At 41.1% G+C, this 12,666-nt stretch overlaps 1 protein-coding gene across 1 annotated transcript in view; it reads right to left on the minus strand.

Moving 5' to 3' along the window:
* The window catches only part of CMTM4 (CKLF like MARVEL transmembrane domain containing 4), a 201,570-nt gene that overhangs the window by 89,914 nt on the left and 98,990 nt on the right, over positions 1–12,666 (minus strand). Inside the window, exon 3 of the mRNA XM_053699949.1 lies at positions 2,091–2,191. Within this exon, the coding sequence (XP_053555924.1) occupies positions 2,091–2,191 (101 nt within the window). The remainder of the gene's footprint in view (positions 1–2,090; positions 2,192–12,666) is intronic.

Consider the following 12,666-nt stretch of genomic DNA (forward strand, 5'->3'; position numbering starts at 1 on the left):
AAACGTTTAGAAGGAGTAAATGAATTACCCAATCTATCCCATTCCTTAGCAATTACTGCAGAAATAGCATTAGGAACAGGAAAGACTTCTGGAATAACCGCAGGAGCTTTAAAAACCTTATCCAAACGTATAGAATTAGTATCAAGAGGACTAGAATCCTCTATTTCTAAAGCAATTAGTACTTCTTTAAGTAAAGAGCGAATAAATTCCATCTTAAATAAATATGAAGATTTATCAGCATCAATCTCTGAGACAGAATCCTCTGAACCAGAAGAGTCCAAAGAATCAGAATGATGGTGTTCATTTAAAAATTCATCTGTAGAGAGAGAAGATTTAAAAGACTTTTTACGTTTACTAGAAGGAGAAATAACAGACAAAGCCTTCTTTATGGATTCAGAAACAAAATCTCTTATGTTATCAGGAACATTCTGCACCTTAGATGTTGAGGGAACTGCAACAGGCAATGGTACATCACTAAAGGAAATATTATCTGCATTAACAAGTTTGTCATGACATTTAATACAAACAACAGCTGGTGGAATAGCTACCAAAAGTTTACAGCAGATACACTTAGCTTTGGTAGATCCAGCAGGCAGAGGTTTTCCTGTAGTATCTTCTGGCTCAGATGCAACGTGAGACATCTTGCAATATGTAAGAGAAAAAACAACATATAAAGCAAAATAGATCAAATTCCTTATAAGACAGTTTCAGGAATGGGAAAAAAATGCCAAACATCAAGCTTCTAGCAACCAGAAGCAAATGAAAAATGAGACTGAAATAATGTGGAGACAAAAGCGACGCCCATATTTTTTGGCGCCAAATAAAACGCCCACATTATTTGGCGCCTAAATGCTTTTGGCGCCAAAAATGACGCCACATCCGGAACGCCGACATTTTTGGCGCAAAATAACGTCAAAAATGACGCAACTTCCGGCGACACGTATGACGCCGGAAACGGAAATGAATTTTTGCGCCAAAAAAGTCCGCGCCAAAAATGACGCAATAAAATGAAGCATTTTCAGCCCCCGCGAGCCTAACAGCCCACAGGGAAAAAAGTCAAATTTTTGAGGTAAGAAAAAATATGATAATTAAAGCATAATCCCAAATATGAAACTGACTGTCTGGAAATAAGGAAAGTTGAACATTCTGAGTCAAGGCAAATAAATGTTTGAATACATATATTTAGAACTTTATAAATAAAGTGCCCAACCATAGCTTAGAGTGTCACAGAAAATAAGACTTACTTACCCCAGGACACTCATCTACATGTTTGTAGAAAGCCAAACCAGTACTGAAACGAGAATCAGTAGAGGAAATGGTAAATATAAGAGTATATCGTCGATCTGAAAAGGGAGGTAAGAGATGAATCTCTACGACCGATAACAGAGAACCTTATGAAATAGACCCCGTAGAAGGAGATCACTGCATTCAATAGGCAATACTCTCCTCACATCCCTCTGACATTCACTGCACGCTGAGAGGAAAACCGGGCTCCAACTTGCTGCGGAGCGCATATCAACGTAGAATCTAGCACAAACTTACTTCACCACCTCCATCGGAGGCAAAGTTTGTAAAACTGATTTGTGGGTGTGGTGAGGGGTGTATTTATAGGCATTTTAAGGTTTGGGAAACTTTGCCCCTCCTGGTAGGAATGTATATCCCATACGTCACTAGCTCATGGACTCTTGTTAATTACATGAAAGAAATTAATAATAGGAGTAAATTAGAAAGCTGCATGATCTATCAGAATAATTAAAGGAAAAAAACTGGGCTTAGTGTCCCTTTAAGGACATTGTGGATATGCAGTTTCCATTGAACCCATTGTTGAACAAACCCCCTAATAGTGTCAAGTATTTAATAGCTAAAAATTGGAGGAGCAAAGAGATCCGTCCATATTAGTGTGTTAAGTGTCAGAGTTCTTTGAATTAGAGCAATACTACTATATAAAGAAGAAAAAGAAGGAAATTTATGCCATGTTAAATACGTGGGAACAATATATTTCTACAGTAACAAAGCGGTTAAAATCCCTCTCTTCTAACCGAAGATGGTTTTTTCTTAAAATAAAAAAAAATTAAAAAAAAGATTTCCTTACCACTGCAGAAATTTCCGCCCCAGTTTTGTGGTTCAGAGATGCCAGAATTATAGAAGCAATGAAGAAAAATAATGTGCTAAGGCCAGTGTTGATCAAATCCTAAAAAATAAAAAAAATAAAAACAGTGATCCGAATAAGTTCTAGTATTCTGTTAAGAAATACAGGAAATTTGCATAAACACTATAAAGTTTTAACGCTTAGTTTTTCATTAATGCACTGATGGCAGCCAGCAAAAAACATAATTTATGTAAGAACTTACCTGATAAATTCATTTCTTTCATATTAGCAAGAGTCCATGAGCTAGTGACGTATGGGATATACATTCCTAACCAGGAGGGGCAAAGTTTCCCAAACCTCAAAATGCCTACAAATACACCCCTCACCACACCCACAAATCAGTTTAACGAATAGCCAAGAAGTGGGGTGATAAGAAAAAAGTGCGAAAGCATATAAAATAAGGAATTGGAATAATTGTGCTTTATACAAAAAAATCATAACCACCACAAAAAAGGGTGGGCCTCATGGACTCTTGCTAATATGAAAGAAATGAATTTATCAGGTAAGTTCTTACATAAATTATGTTTTCTTTCATGTAATTAGCAAGAGTCCATGAGCTAGTGACGTATGGGATAATGACTACCCAAGATGTGGATCTTTCCACGCAAGAGTCACTAGAGAGGGAGGGATAAAATAAAGACAGCCAATTCCTGCTGAAAATAATCCACACCTAAAATAAAGTTTAATGAAAAACATAAACAGAAGATTCAAACTGAAACCGCTGCCTGAAGTACTTTTCTACCAAAAACTGCTTCAGAAGAAGAAAATACATCAAAATGGTAGAATTTAGTAAAAGTATGCAAAGAGGACCAAGTTGCTGCTTTGCAAATCTGGTCAACCGAAGCTTCATTCCTAAACGCCCAGGAAGTAGAAACTGACCTAGTAGAATGAGCTGTAATCCTTTGAGGCGGAGTTTTACCAGACTCGACATAGGCATGATGAATTAAAGATTTCAACCAAGATGCCAAAGAAATGGCAGAAGCTTTCTGGCCTTTTCTAGAACCGGAAAAGATAACAAATAGACTAGAAGTCTTTCGGAAAGACTTAGTAGATTCAACATAATATTTCAAAGCTCTAACAACATCCAAAGAATGCAACGATTTCTCCTTAGAATTAGGACATAATGAGGGAACCACAATTTCTCTACTAATGTTGTTGGAATTCACAACCTTAGGTAAAAATTCAAAAGAAGTTCGCAACACCACCTTATCCTGATGAAAAATCAGAAAAGGAGACTCACAAGAAAGAGCAGATAATTCAGAGACTCTTCTGGCAGAAGAGATCGCCAAAAGGAACAAAACTTTCCAAGAAAGTAATTTAATGTCCAATAAATGCATGGGTTCAAAAGGAGGAGCTTGAAGAGCCCCCAGAACCAAATTAAAACTCCAAGGAGGAGAAATTGACTTAATGACAGGTTTTATACGAACCAAAGCTTGTACAAAACAATGAATATCAGGAAGATTAGCAATCTTTCTGTGAAAAAGAACAGAAATAGCAGAGATTTGTCCTTTCAAAGAACTTGCGGACAAACTTTTATCTAAACCATCCTGAAGAAACTGTAAAATTCTCGGAATTCTAAAAGAATGCCAAGAAAAATGATGAGAAAGACACCAAGAAAACAGAATTTATGTTTACCTGATAAATTTCTTTCTCCAACGGTGTGTCCGGTCCACGGCGTCATCCTTACTTGTGGGGATATTCTCTTCCCCAACAGGAAATGGCAAAGAGCCCAGCAAAGCTGGTCACATGATCCCTCCTAGGCTCCGCCTACCCCAGTCATTCGACCGACGTTAAGGAGGAATAATAGCATAGGAGAAACCATATGGTACCGTGGTGACTGTAGTTAAAGAAAATAAATTATCAGACCTGATTAAAAAACCAGGGCGGGCCGTGGACCGGACACACCGTTGGAGAAAGAAATTTATCAGGTAAACATAAATTCTTTTTTCTCCAACATAGGTGTGTCCGGTCCACGGCGTCATCCTTACTTGTGGGAACCAATACCAAAGCTTTAGGACACGGATGAAGGGAGGGAGCAAATCAGGTCACCTAAATGGAAGGCACCACGGCTTGCAAAACCTTTCTCCCAAAAATAGCCTCAGAAGAAGCAAAAGTATCAAACTTGTAAAATTTGGTAAAAGTGTGCAGTGAAGACCAAGTCGCTGCCCTACATATCTGATCAACAGAAGCCTCGTTCTTGAAGGCCCATGTGGAAGCCACAGCCCTAGTGGAATGAGCTGTGATTCTTTCGGGAGGCTGCCGTCCGGCAGTCTCGTAAGCCAATCTGATGATGCTTTTAATCCAAAAAGAGAGAGAGGTAGAAGTTGCTTTTTGACCTCTCCTTTTACCTGAATAAACAACAAACAAGGAAGATGTTTGTCTAAAATCCTTTGTAGCATCTAAATAGAATTTTAGAGCGCGAACAACATCCAAATTGTGCAACAAGCGTTCCTTCTTTGAAACTGGTTTCGGACACAGAGAAGGTACGATAATCTCCTGGTTAATGTTTTTGTTAGAAACAACTTTTGGAAGAAAACCAGGTTTAGTACGTAAAACCACCTTATCTGCATGGAACACCAGATAAGGAGGAGAACACTGCAGAGCAGACAATTCTGAAACTCTTCTAGCAGAAGAAATTGCAACTAAAAACAAAACTTTCCAAGATAATAACTTAATATCAACGGAATGTAAGGGTTCAAACGGAACCCCCTGAAGAACTGAAAGAACTAAATTGAGACTCCAAGGAGGAGTCAAAGGTTTGTAAACAGGCTTGATTCTAACCAGAGCCTGAACAAAGGCTTGAACATCTGGCACAGCTGCCAGTTTTTTGTGAAGTAACACCGACAAGGCAGAAATCTGTCCCTTCAGGGAACTTGCCGATAATCCTTTTTCCAATCCTTCTTGAAGGAAGGATAGAATCCTAGGAATCTTAACCTTGTCCCAAGGGAATCCTTTAGATTCACACCAACAGATATATTTTTTCCAAATTTTGTGGTAAATCTTTCTAGTTACAGGCTTTCTGGCCTGAACAAGAGTATCGATAACAGAATCTGAGAAACCTCGCTTCGATAAAATCAAGCGTTCAATCTCCAAGCAGTCAGCTGGAGTGAAACCAGATTCGGATGTTCGAACGGACCCTGAACAAGAAGGTCTCGTCTCAAAGGTAGCTTCCAAGGTGGAGCCGATGACATATTCACCAGATCTGCATACCAAGTCCTGCGTGGCCACGCAGGAGCTATCAAGATCACCGACGCCCTCTCCTGATTGATCCTGGCTACCAGCCTGGGGATGAGAGGAAACGGCGGGAACACATAAGCTAGTTTGAAGGTCCAAGGTGCTACTAGTGCATCCACTAGAACCGCCTTGGGATCCCTGGATCTGGACCCGTAGCAAGGAACTTTGAAGTTCTGACGAGAGGCCATCAGATCCATGTCTGGAATGCCCCATAGTTGAGTGACTTGGGCAAAGATTTCCGGATGGAGTTCCCACTCCCCCGGATGCAATGTCTGACGACTCAGAAAATCCGCTTCCCAATTTTCCACTCCCGGGATGTGGATAGCAGACAGGTGGCAGGAGTGAGACTCCGCCCATAGAATAATCTTGGTCACTTCTTCCATCGCTAGGGAACTCCTTGTTCCCCCCTGATGGTTGATGTACGCAACAGTCGTCATGTTGTCTGATTGAAACCGAATGAACTTGGTCCTCGCTAGCTGAGGCCAAGCCTTGAGAGCATTGAATATCGCTCTCAGTTCCAGAATATTTATCGGTAGAAGAGATTCTTCCCGAGACCAAAGACCCTGAGCTTTCAGGGATCCCCAGACCGCGCCCCAGCCCATCAGACTGGCGTCGGTCGTGACAATGACCCACTCTGGTCTGTGGAATGTCATCCCTCGTGACAGGTTGTCCAGGGACAGCCACCAACGGAGTGAGTCTCTGGTCCTCTGATTTACTTGTATCTTTGGAGACAAGTCTGTATAGTCCCCATTCCACTGACTGAGCATGCACAGTTGTAATGGTCTTAGATGAATGCGCGCAAAAGGAACTATGTCCATTGCCGCTACCATCAACCCGATCACTTCCATGCACTGAGCTACGGAAGGAAGAGGAACGGAATGAAGTATCCGACAAGAGTCCAGAAGCTTTGTCTTTCTGGCCTCTGTTAGAAAAATCCTCATTTCTGAGGAGTCTATAATTGTTCCCAAGAAGGGAACCCTTGTTGACGGGGATAGAGAACTCTTTTCCACGTTCACTTTCCAGCCGTGAGATCTGAGAAAGGCCAGGACGATGTCCGTGTGAGCCTTTGCTCGAGGGAGGGACGACGCTTGAATCAGAATGTCGTCCAGGTAAGGTACTAATGCAATGCCCCTTGGTCTTAGTACCGCTAGAAGGGACCCTAGTACCTTTGTGAAAATCCTTGGAGCAGTGGCTAATCCGAAAGGAAGCGCCACAAACTGGTAATGTTTGTCCAGGAATGCAAACCTTAGGAACCGATGATGTTCCTTGTGGATAGGAATATGTAGATACGCATCCTTTAAATCCACCGTGGTCATGAATTGACCTTCCTGGATGGAAGGAAGGATAGTTCGAATGGTTTCCATCTTGAACGATGGGACCTTGAGAAATTTGTTTAAGATCTTGAGATCTAAGATTGGTCTGAACGTTCCCTCTTTTTTGGGAACTATGAACAGATTGGAGTAGAACCCCATCCCTTGTTCTCTTAATGGAACAGGATGAATCACTCCCATTTTTAACAGGTCTTCTACACAATGTAAGAACGCCTGTCTTTTTATGTGGTCTGAAGACAACTGAGACCTGTGGAACCTCCCCCTTGGGGGAAGTCCCTTGAATTCCAGAAGATAACCCTGGGAGACTATTTCTAGCGCCCAAGGATCCAGAACATCTCTTGCCCAAGCCTGAGCGAAGAGAGAGAGTCTGCCCCCCACCAGATCCGGTCCCGGATCGGGGGCCAATATTTCATGCTGTCTTGGTAGCAGTGACAGGTTTCTTGGCCTGCTTTCCCTTGTTCCAGCCTTGCATTGGTCTCCAAGCTGGCTTGGCCTGAGAAGTATTACCCTCTTGCTTAGAGGACGTAGCACTTTGGGCTGGTCCGTTTTTACGAAAGGGACGAAAATTAGGTCTATTTTTTGCCTTGAAAGGCCTATCCTGAGGAAGGGCGTGGCCCTTACCCCCAGTGATATCAGAGATAATCTCTTTCAAGTCAGGGCCAAACAGCGTTTTCCCCTTGAAAGGAATGTTTAGTAACTTGTTCTTGGAAGACGCATCAGCCGACCAAGATTTCAACCAAAGCGCTCTGCGCGCCACAATAGCAAACCCAGAATTCTTAGCCGCTAACCTAGCCACTTGCAAAGTGGCGTCTAGAGTGAAAGAATTAGCCAATTTGAGAGCATTGATTCTGTCCATAATCTCCTCATAAGGAGGAGAATCACTATCGAGCACCTTAATCAGTTCATCAAACCAGAAATATGCAGCTGTAGTGACAGGGACAATGCATGAAATGGGTTGTAGAAGGTAACCCTGCTGAACAAACATCTTTTTAAGCAAACCTTCTAATTTTTTATCCATAGGATCTTTGAAAGCACAACTATCCTCTATGGGTATAGTGGTGCGTTTGTTTAAAGTAGAAACCGCTCCCTCGACCTTGGGGACTGACTGCCATAAGTCCTTTCTGGGGTCGACCATAGGAAACAATTTTTTAAATATGGGGGGAGGGACGAAAGGAATACCGGGCCTTTCCCATTCTTTATTAACAATGTCCGCCACCCGCTTGGGTATAGGAAAAGCTTCTGGGAGCCCCGGCACCTCTAGGAACTTGTCCATTTTACATAGTTTCTCTGGAATGACCAACTTTTCACAATCATCCAGAGTGGATAATACCTCCTTAAGCAAAATGCGGAGATGTTCCAACTTAAATTTAAATGTAATCACATCAGATTCAGCCTGATGAGAAATGTTCCCTGAATCAGTAATTTCTCCCTCAGACAAAACCTCCCTGGCCCCCTCAAACTGGATTAGGGGCCCTTCAGAGATATTAATATCAGCGTCGTCATGCTCTTCAGTAACTAAAACAGAGCAGCCACGCTTACGCTGACAAGGGTTCATTTTGGCTAAAATGTTTTTGACAGAATTATCCATTACAGCCGTTAATTGTTGCATAGTAAGGAGTATTGGCGCGCTAGATGTACTAGGGGCCTCCTGAGTGGGCAAGACTCGTGTAGACGAAGGAGGGAATGATGCAGTACCATGCTTACTCCCCTCACTTGAGGAATCATCTTGGGCATCATTGTCATTATCACATAAATCACATTTATTTAAATGAATAGGAATTCTGGCTTCCCCACATTCAGAACACAGTCTATCTGGTAGTTCAGACATGTTAAACAGGCATAAACTTGATAAGAAAGTACAAAAAACGTTTTAAAATAAAACCGTTACTGTCACTTTAAATTTTAAACTGAACACACTTTGTTACTGCAATTGCGAAAAAACATGAAGGAATTGTTCAAAAATCACAAAATTTTCACCACAGTGTCTTAAAGCCTTAAAAATATTGCACACCAAATTTGGAAGCTTTAACCCTTAAAATAACGGAACCGGAGCCGTTATAAGCTTTAACCCCTTTACAGTCCCTGGTATCTGCTTTGCTGAGACCCAACCAAGCCCAAAGGGGAATACGATACCAAATGACGCCTTCAGAAAGTCTTTTCTAAGTATCAGAGCTCCTCTCACATGCGACTGCATGCCATGCCTCTCAAAAACAAGTGCGCCACACCGGCGCGAAAATGAGACTCTGCTTATGCTTTGGGAAAGCCCCTAAGAAATAAGGTGTCTAATACAGTGCCTGCCGATATTATTATATCAAAATACCCAGATAAAATGATTCCTCAAGGCTAAATATGTGCTAATAATGAATCGATTTAGCCCAGAAAAGTCTACAGTCTAAATAAGCCCTTGTAAAGCCCTTATTTACGATCGTAATAAATATGGCTTACCGGATCCCATAGGGAAAATGACAGCTTCCAGCATTACATCGTCTTGTTAGAATGTGTCATACCTCAAGCAGCAAGAGACTGCACACTGTTCCCCCAACTGAAGTTAATTGCTCTCAACAGTCCTGTGTGGAACAGCCATGGATTTTAGTTACGGTTGCTAAAATCATTTTCCTCATACAAACAGAAATCTTCATCTCTTTTCTGTTTCTGAGTAAATAGTACATACCAGCACTATTTCAAAATAACAAACTCTTGATTGAATAATAAAAAACTACAGTTAAACACTAAAAAACTCTAAGCCATCTCCGTGGAGATGTTGCCTGTACAACGGCAAAGAGAATGACTGGGGTAGGCGGAGCCTAGGAGGGATCATGTGACCAGCTTTGCTGGGCTCTTTGCCATTTCCTGTTGGGGAAGAGAATATCCCCACAAGTAAGGATGACGCCGTGGACCGGACACACCTATGTTGGAGAAATATAAGTCTTCCAGACTCTATAATATATCTCTCTAGATACAGATTTACGAGCCTGTAACATAGTATTAATCACAGAGTCAGAGAAACCTCTTTGACCAAGAATCAAGCGTTCAATCTCCATACCTTTAAATTTAAGGATTTGAGATCCTGATGGAAAAAAGGACCTTGCGACAGAAGGTCTGGCCTTAACTGAAGAGTCCACGGATGGCAAGAGGCCATCCGGACAAGATCCGCATACCAAAACCTGTGAGGCCATGCCGGAGCTACCAGCAGAACAAACAAGCATTCCTTCAGAATCTTGGAGATTACTCTTGGAAGAAGAACTAGAGGCGGAAAGATATAGGCAGGATGATACTTCCAAGGAAGTGATAATGCATCCACTGCCTCCGCCTGAGGATCCCGGGATCTGGACAGATACCTGGGAAGTTTCTTGTTTAGATGAGACGCCATCAGATCTATTTCTGGAAGTTCCCACATTTGAACAATCTGAAGAAATACCTCTGGGTGAAGAGACCATTCGCCCGGATGCAACGTTTGGCGACTGAGATAATCCGCTTCCCAATTGTCTATACCTGGGATATGAACCGCAGAGATTAGACAGGAGCTGGATTCCGCCCAAACCAGAATTCGAGATACTTCTTTCATAGCCAGAGGACTGCGAGTCCCTCCTTGATGATTGATGTATGCCACAGTTGTGACATTGTCTGTCTGAAAACAAATGAACGATTCTCTCTTCAGAAGAGGCCAAGACTGAAGAGCTCTGAAAATTGCACGGAGTTCCAAAATATTGATCGGTAATCTCACCTCCTGAGATTCCCAAACTCCTTGTGCCGTCAGAGATCCCCACACAGCTCCCCAACCTGTAAGACTTGCATCTGTTGAAATTACAGTCCAGACAGAGTCATGGACACTGAATCTATCTGGAAACCCAGAAAGGTTACCCTTGTCTGAGGAATCAATGAACTTTTTAGTGAATTGATCCTCCAACCATGATCTTGAAGAAACAACACAAGTCGATTCGTATGAGATTCTGCTAAATGTGAAGACTGAGCAAGTACCAAGATATCGTCCAAATAAGGAAATACCACAATACCCTGTTCTCTGATTACAGACAGAAGGGCACCGAGAACCTTTGTAAAAATTCTTGGAGCTGTAGCTAGGCCAAACGGCAGAGCCACAAACTGGTAATGCTTGTCCAGGAAAGAGAATCTCAGGAACTGAAAGTGATCTTGATGAATCGGAATATGCAGATATGCATCCTGTAAATCTATTGTGGACATATAATGCCCTTGCTGAACAAAAGGCAAGATAGTCCTTACAGTTACCATTTTGAACGTTGGTATCCTTACATAACGATTCAATATTTTTAGATCCAGAACTGGTCTGAAGGAATTCTCCTTCTTTGGTACAATGAAGAGATTTGAATAAAACCCCAGCCCCTGTTCCAGAACTGGAACTGGCATAATTACTCCAGCCAACTCTAGATCTGAAACACATTTCAGAAATGCTTGAGCTTTCACTGGATTTACTGGGACACGGGAAAGAAAAAATCTCTTTGCAGGAGGTCTTATCTTGAAACCAATTCTGTACCCTTCTGAAACAATGTTCTGAATCCAAAGATTGTGAACAGAATTGATCCAAATTTCTTTGAAAAAACGTAACCTGCCCCCTACCAGCTGAGCTGGAATGAGGGCGGCACCTTCATGTGGACTTAGAAGCTGGCTTTGCTTTTCTAGAAGGCTTGGATTTATTCCAGACTGGAGATGGTTTCCAAACTGAAACTGCTCCTGAGGATGAAGGATCAGGCTTTTGTTCTTTGTTGAAACGAAAGGAACGAAAACGATTATTAGCCCTGTTTTTACCCTTAGATTTTTTATCCTGTGGTAAAAAAGTTCCTTTCCCACCAGTAACAGTTGAGATAATAGAATCCAACTGAGAACCAAATAATTTGTTACCCTGGAAAGAAATGGAAAGTAGAGTCGATTTAGAAGACATATCAGCATTCCAAGTTTTAAGCCATAAAGCTCTTCTAGCTAAAATAGCTAGAGACCTAAACCTGACATCAACTCTGATAATATCAAAAATGGCATCACAGATAAAATTATTAGCATGTTGAAGAAGAATAATAATATTATGAGAATCATGATCTGTTACTTGATGCGCTAAAGTTTCCAACCAAAAAGTTGAAGCTGCAGCAACATCAGCCAATGATATAGCAGGTCTAAGAAGATTACCTGAACACAGATAAGCTTTTCTTAGAAAGGATTCAATTTTCCTATCTAAAGGATCCTTAAATGAAGTACCATCTGACGTAGGAATAGTAGTACGTTTAGCAAGGGTAGAAATAGCCCCATCAACTTTAGGGATTTTGTCCCAAAATTCTAATCTGTCAGACGGCACAGGATATAATTGCTTAAAACGTTTAGAAGGAGTAAATGAATTACCCAAATTATTCCATTCTCTGGAAATTACTTCAGAAATAGCACCAGGAACAGGAAAAACTTCTGGAATAACCACAGGAGATTTAAAGACCTTATCTAAACATTTAGATTTAGTATCAAGAGGACCAGAATCCTCAATTTCTAAAGCAATTAGTACTTCTTTAAGTAAAGAACGAATAAATTCCATTTTAAATAAATATGAAGATTTATCAGCATCAACCTCTGAGACAGAATCCTCTGAACCAGAAGAGTCATTAGAATCAGAATGATGATGTTCATTTAAAAATTCATCTGTATAAAGAGAAGTTTTAAAAGATTTTTTATGTTTACTAGAAGGAGGAATAACAGACATAGCCTTCTTGATGGATTCAGAAACAAAATCTCTTATGTTATCAGGAACACTCTGAACATTAGATGTTGATGGAACTGCAACAGGTAATGGTACATTACTAAAGGAAAAATTATCTGCATTAACAAGTTTGTCATGACAATTAATACAAACAACAGCTGGAGGAACAGCTACCAAAAGTTTACAGCAGATACACTTAGCTTTGGTAGTTCCAGCACCAGACAGCGATTTTCCTGAAGTAT

Source organism: Bombina bombina, chromosome 1 (genome assembly GCF_027579735.1).
Source record: "Bombina bombina isolate aBomBom1 chromosome 1, aBomBom1.pri, whole genome shotgun sequence".
NCBI classification, from domain to species: Eukaryota; Metazoa; Chordata; class Amphibia; order Anura; family Bombinatoridae; genus Bombina; species Bombina bombina.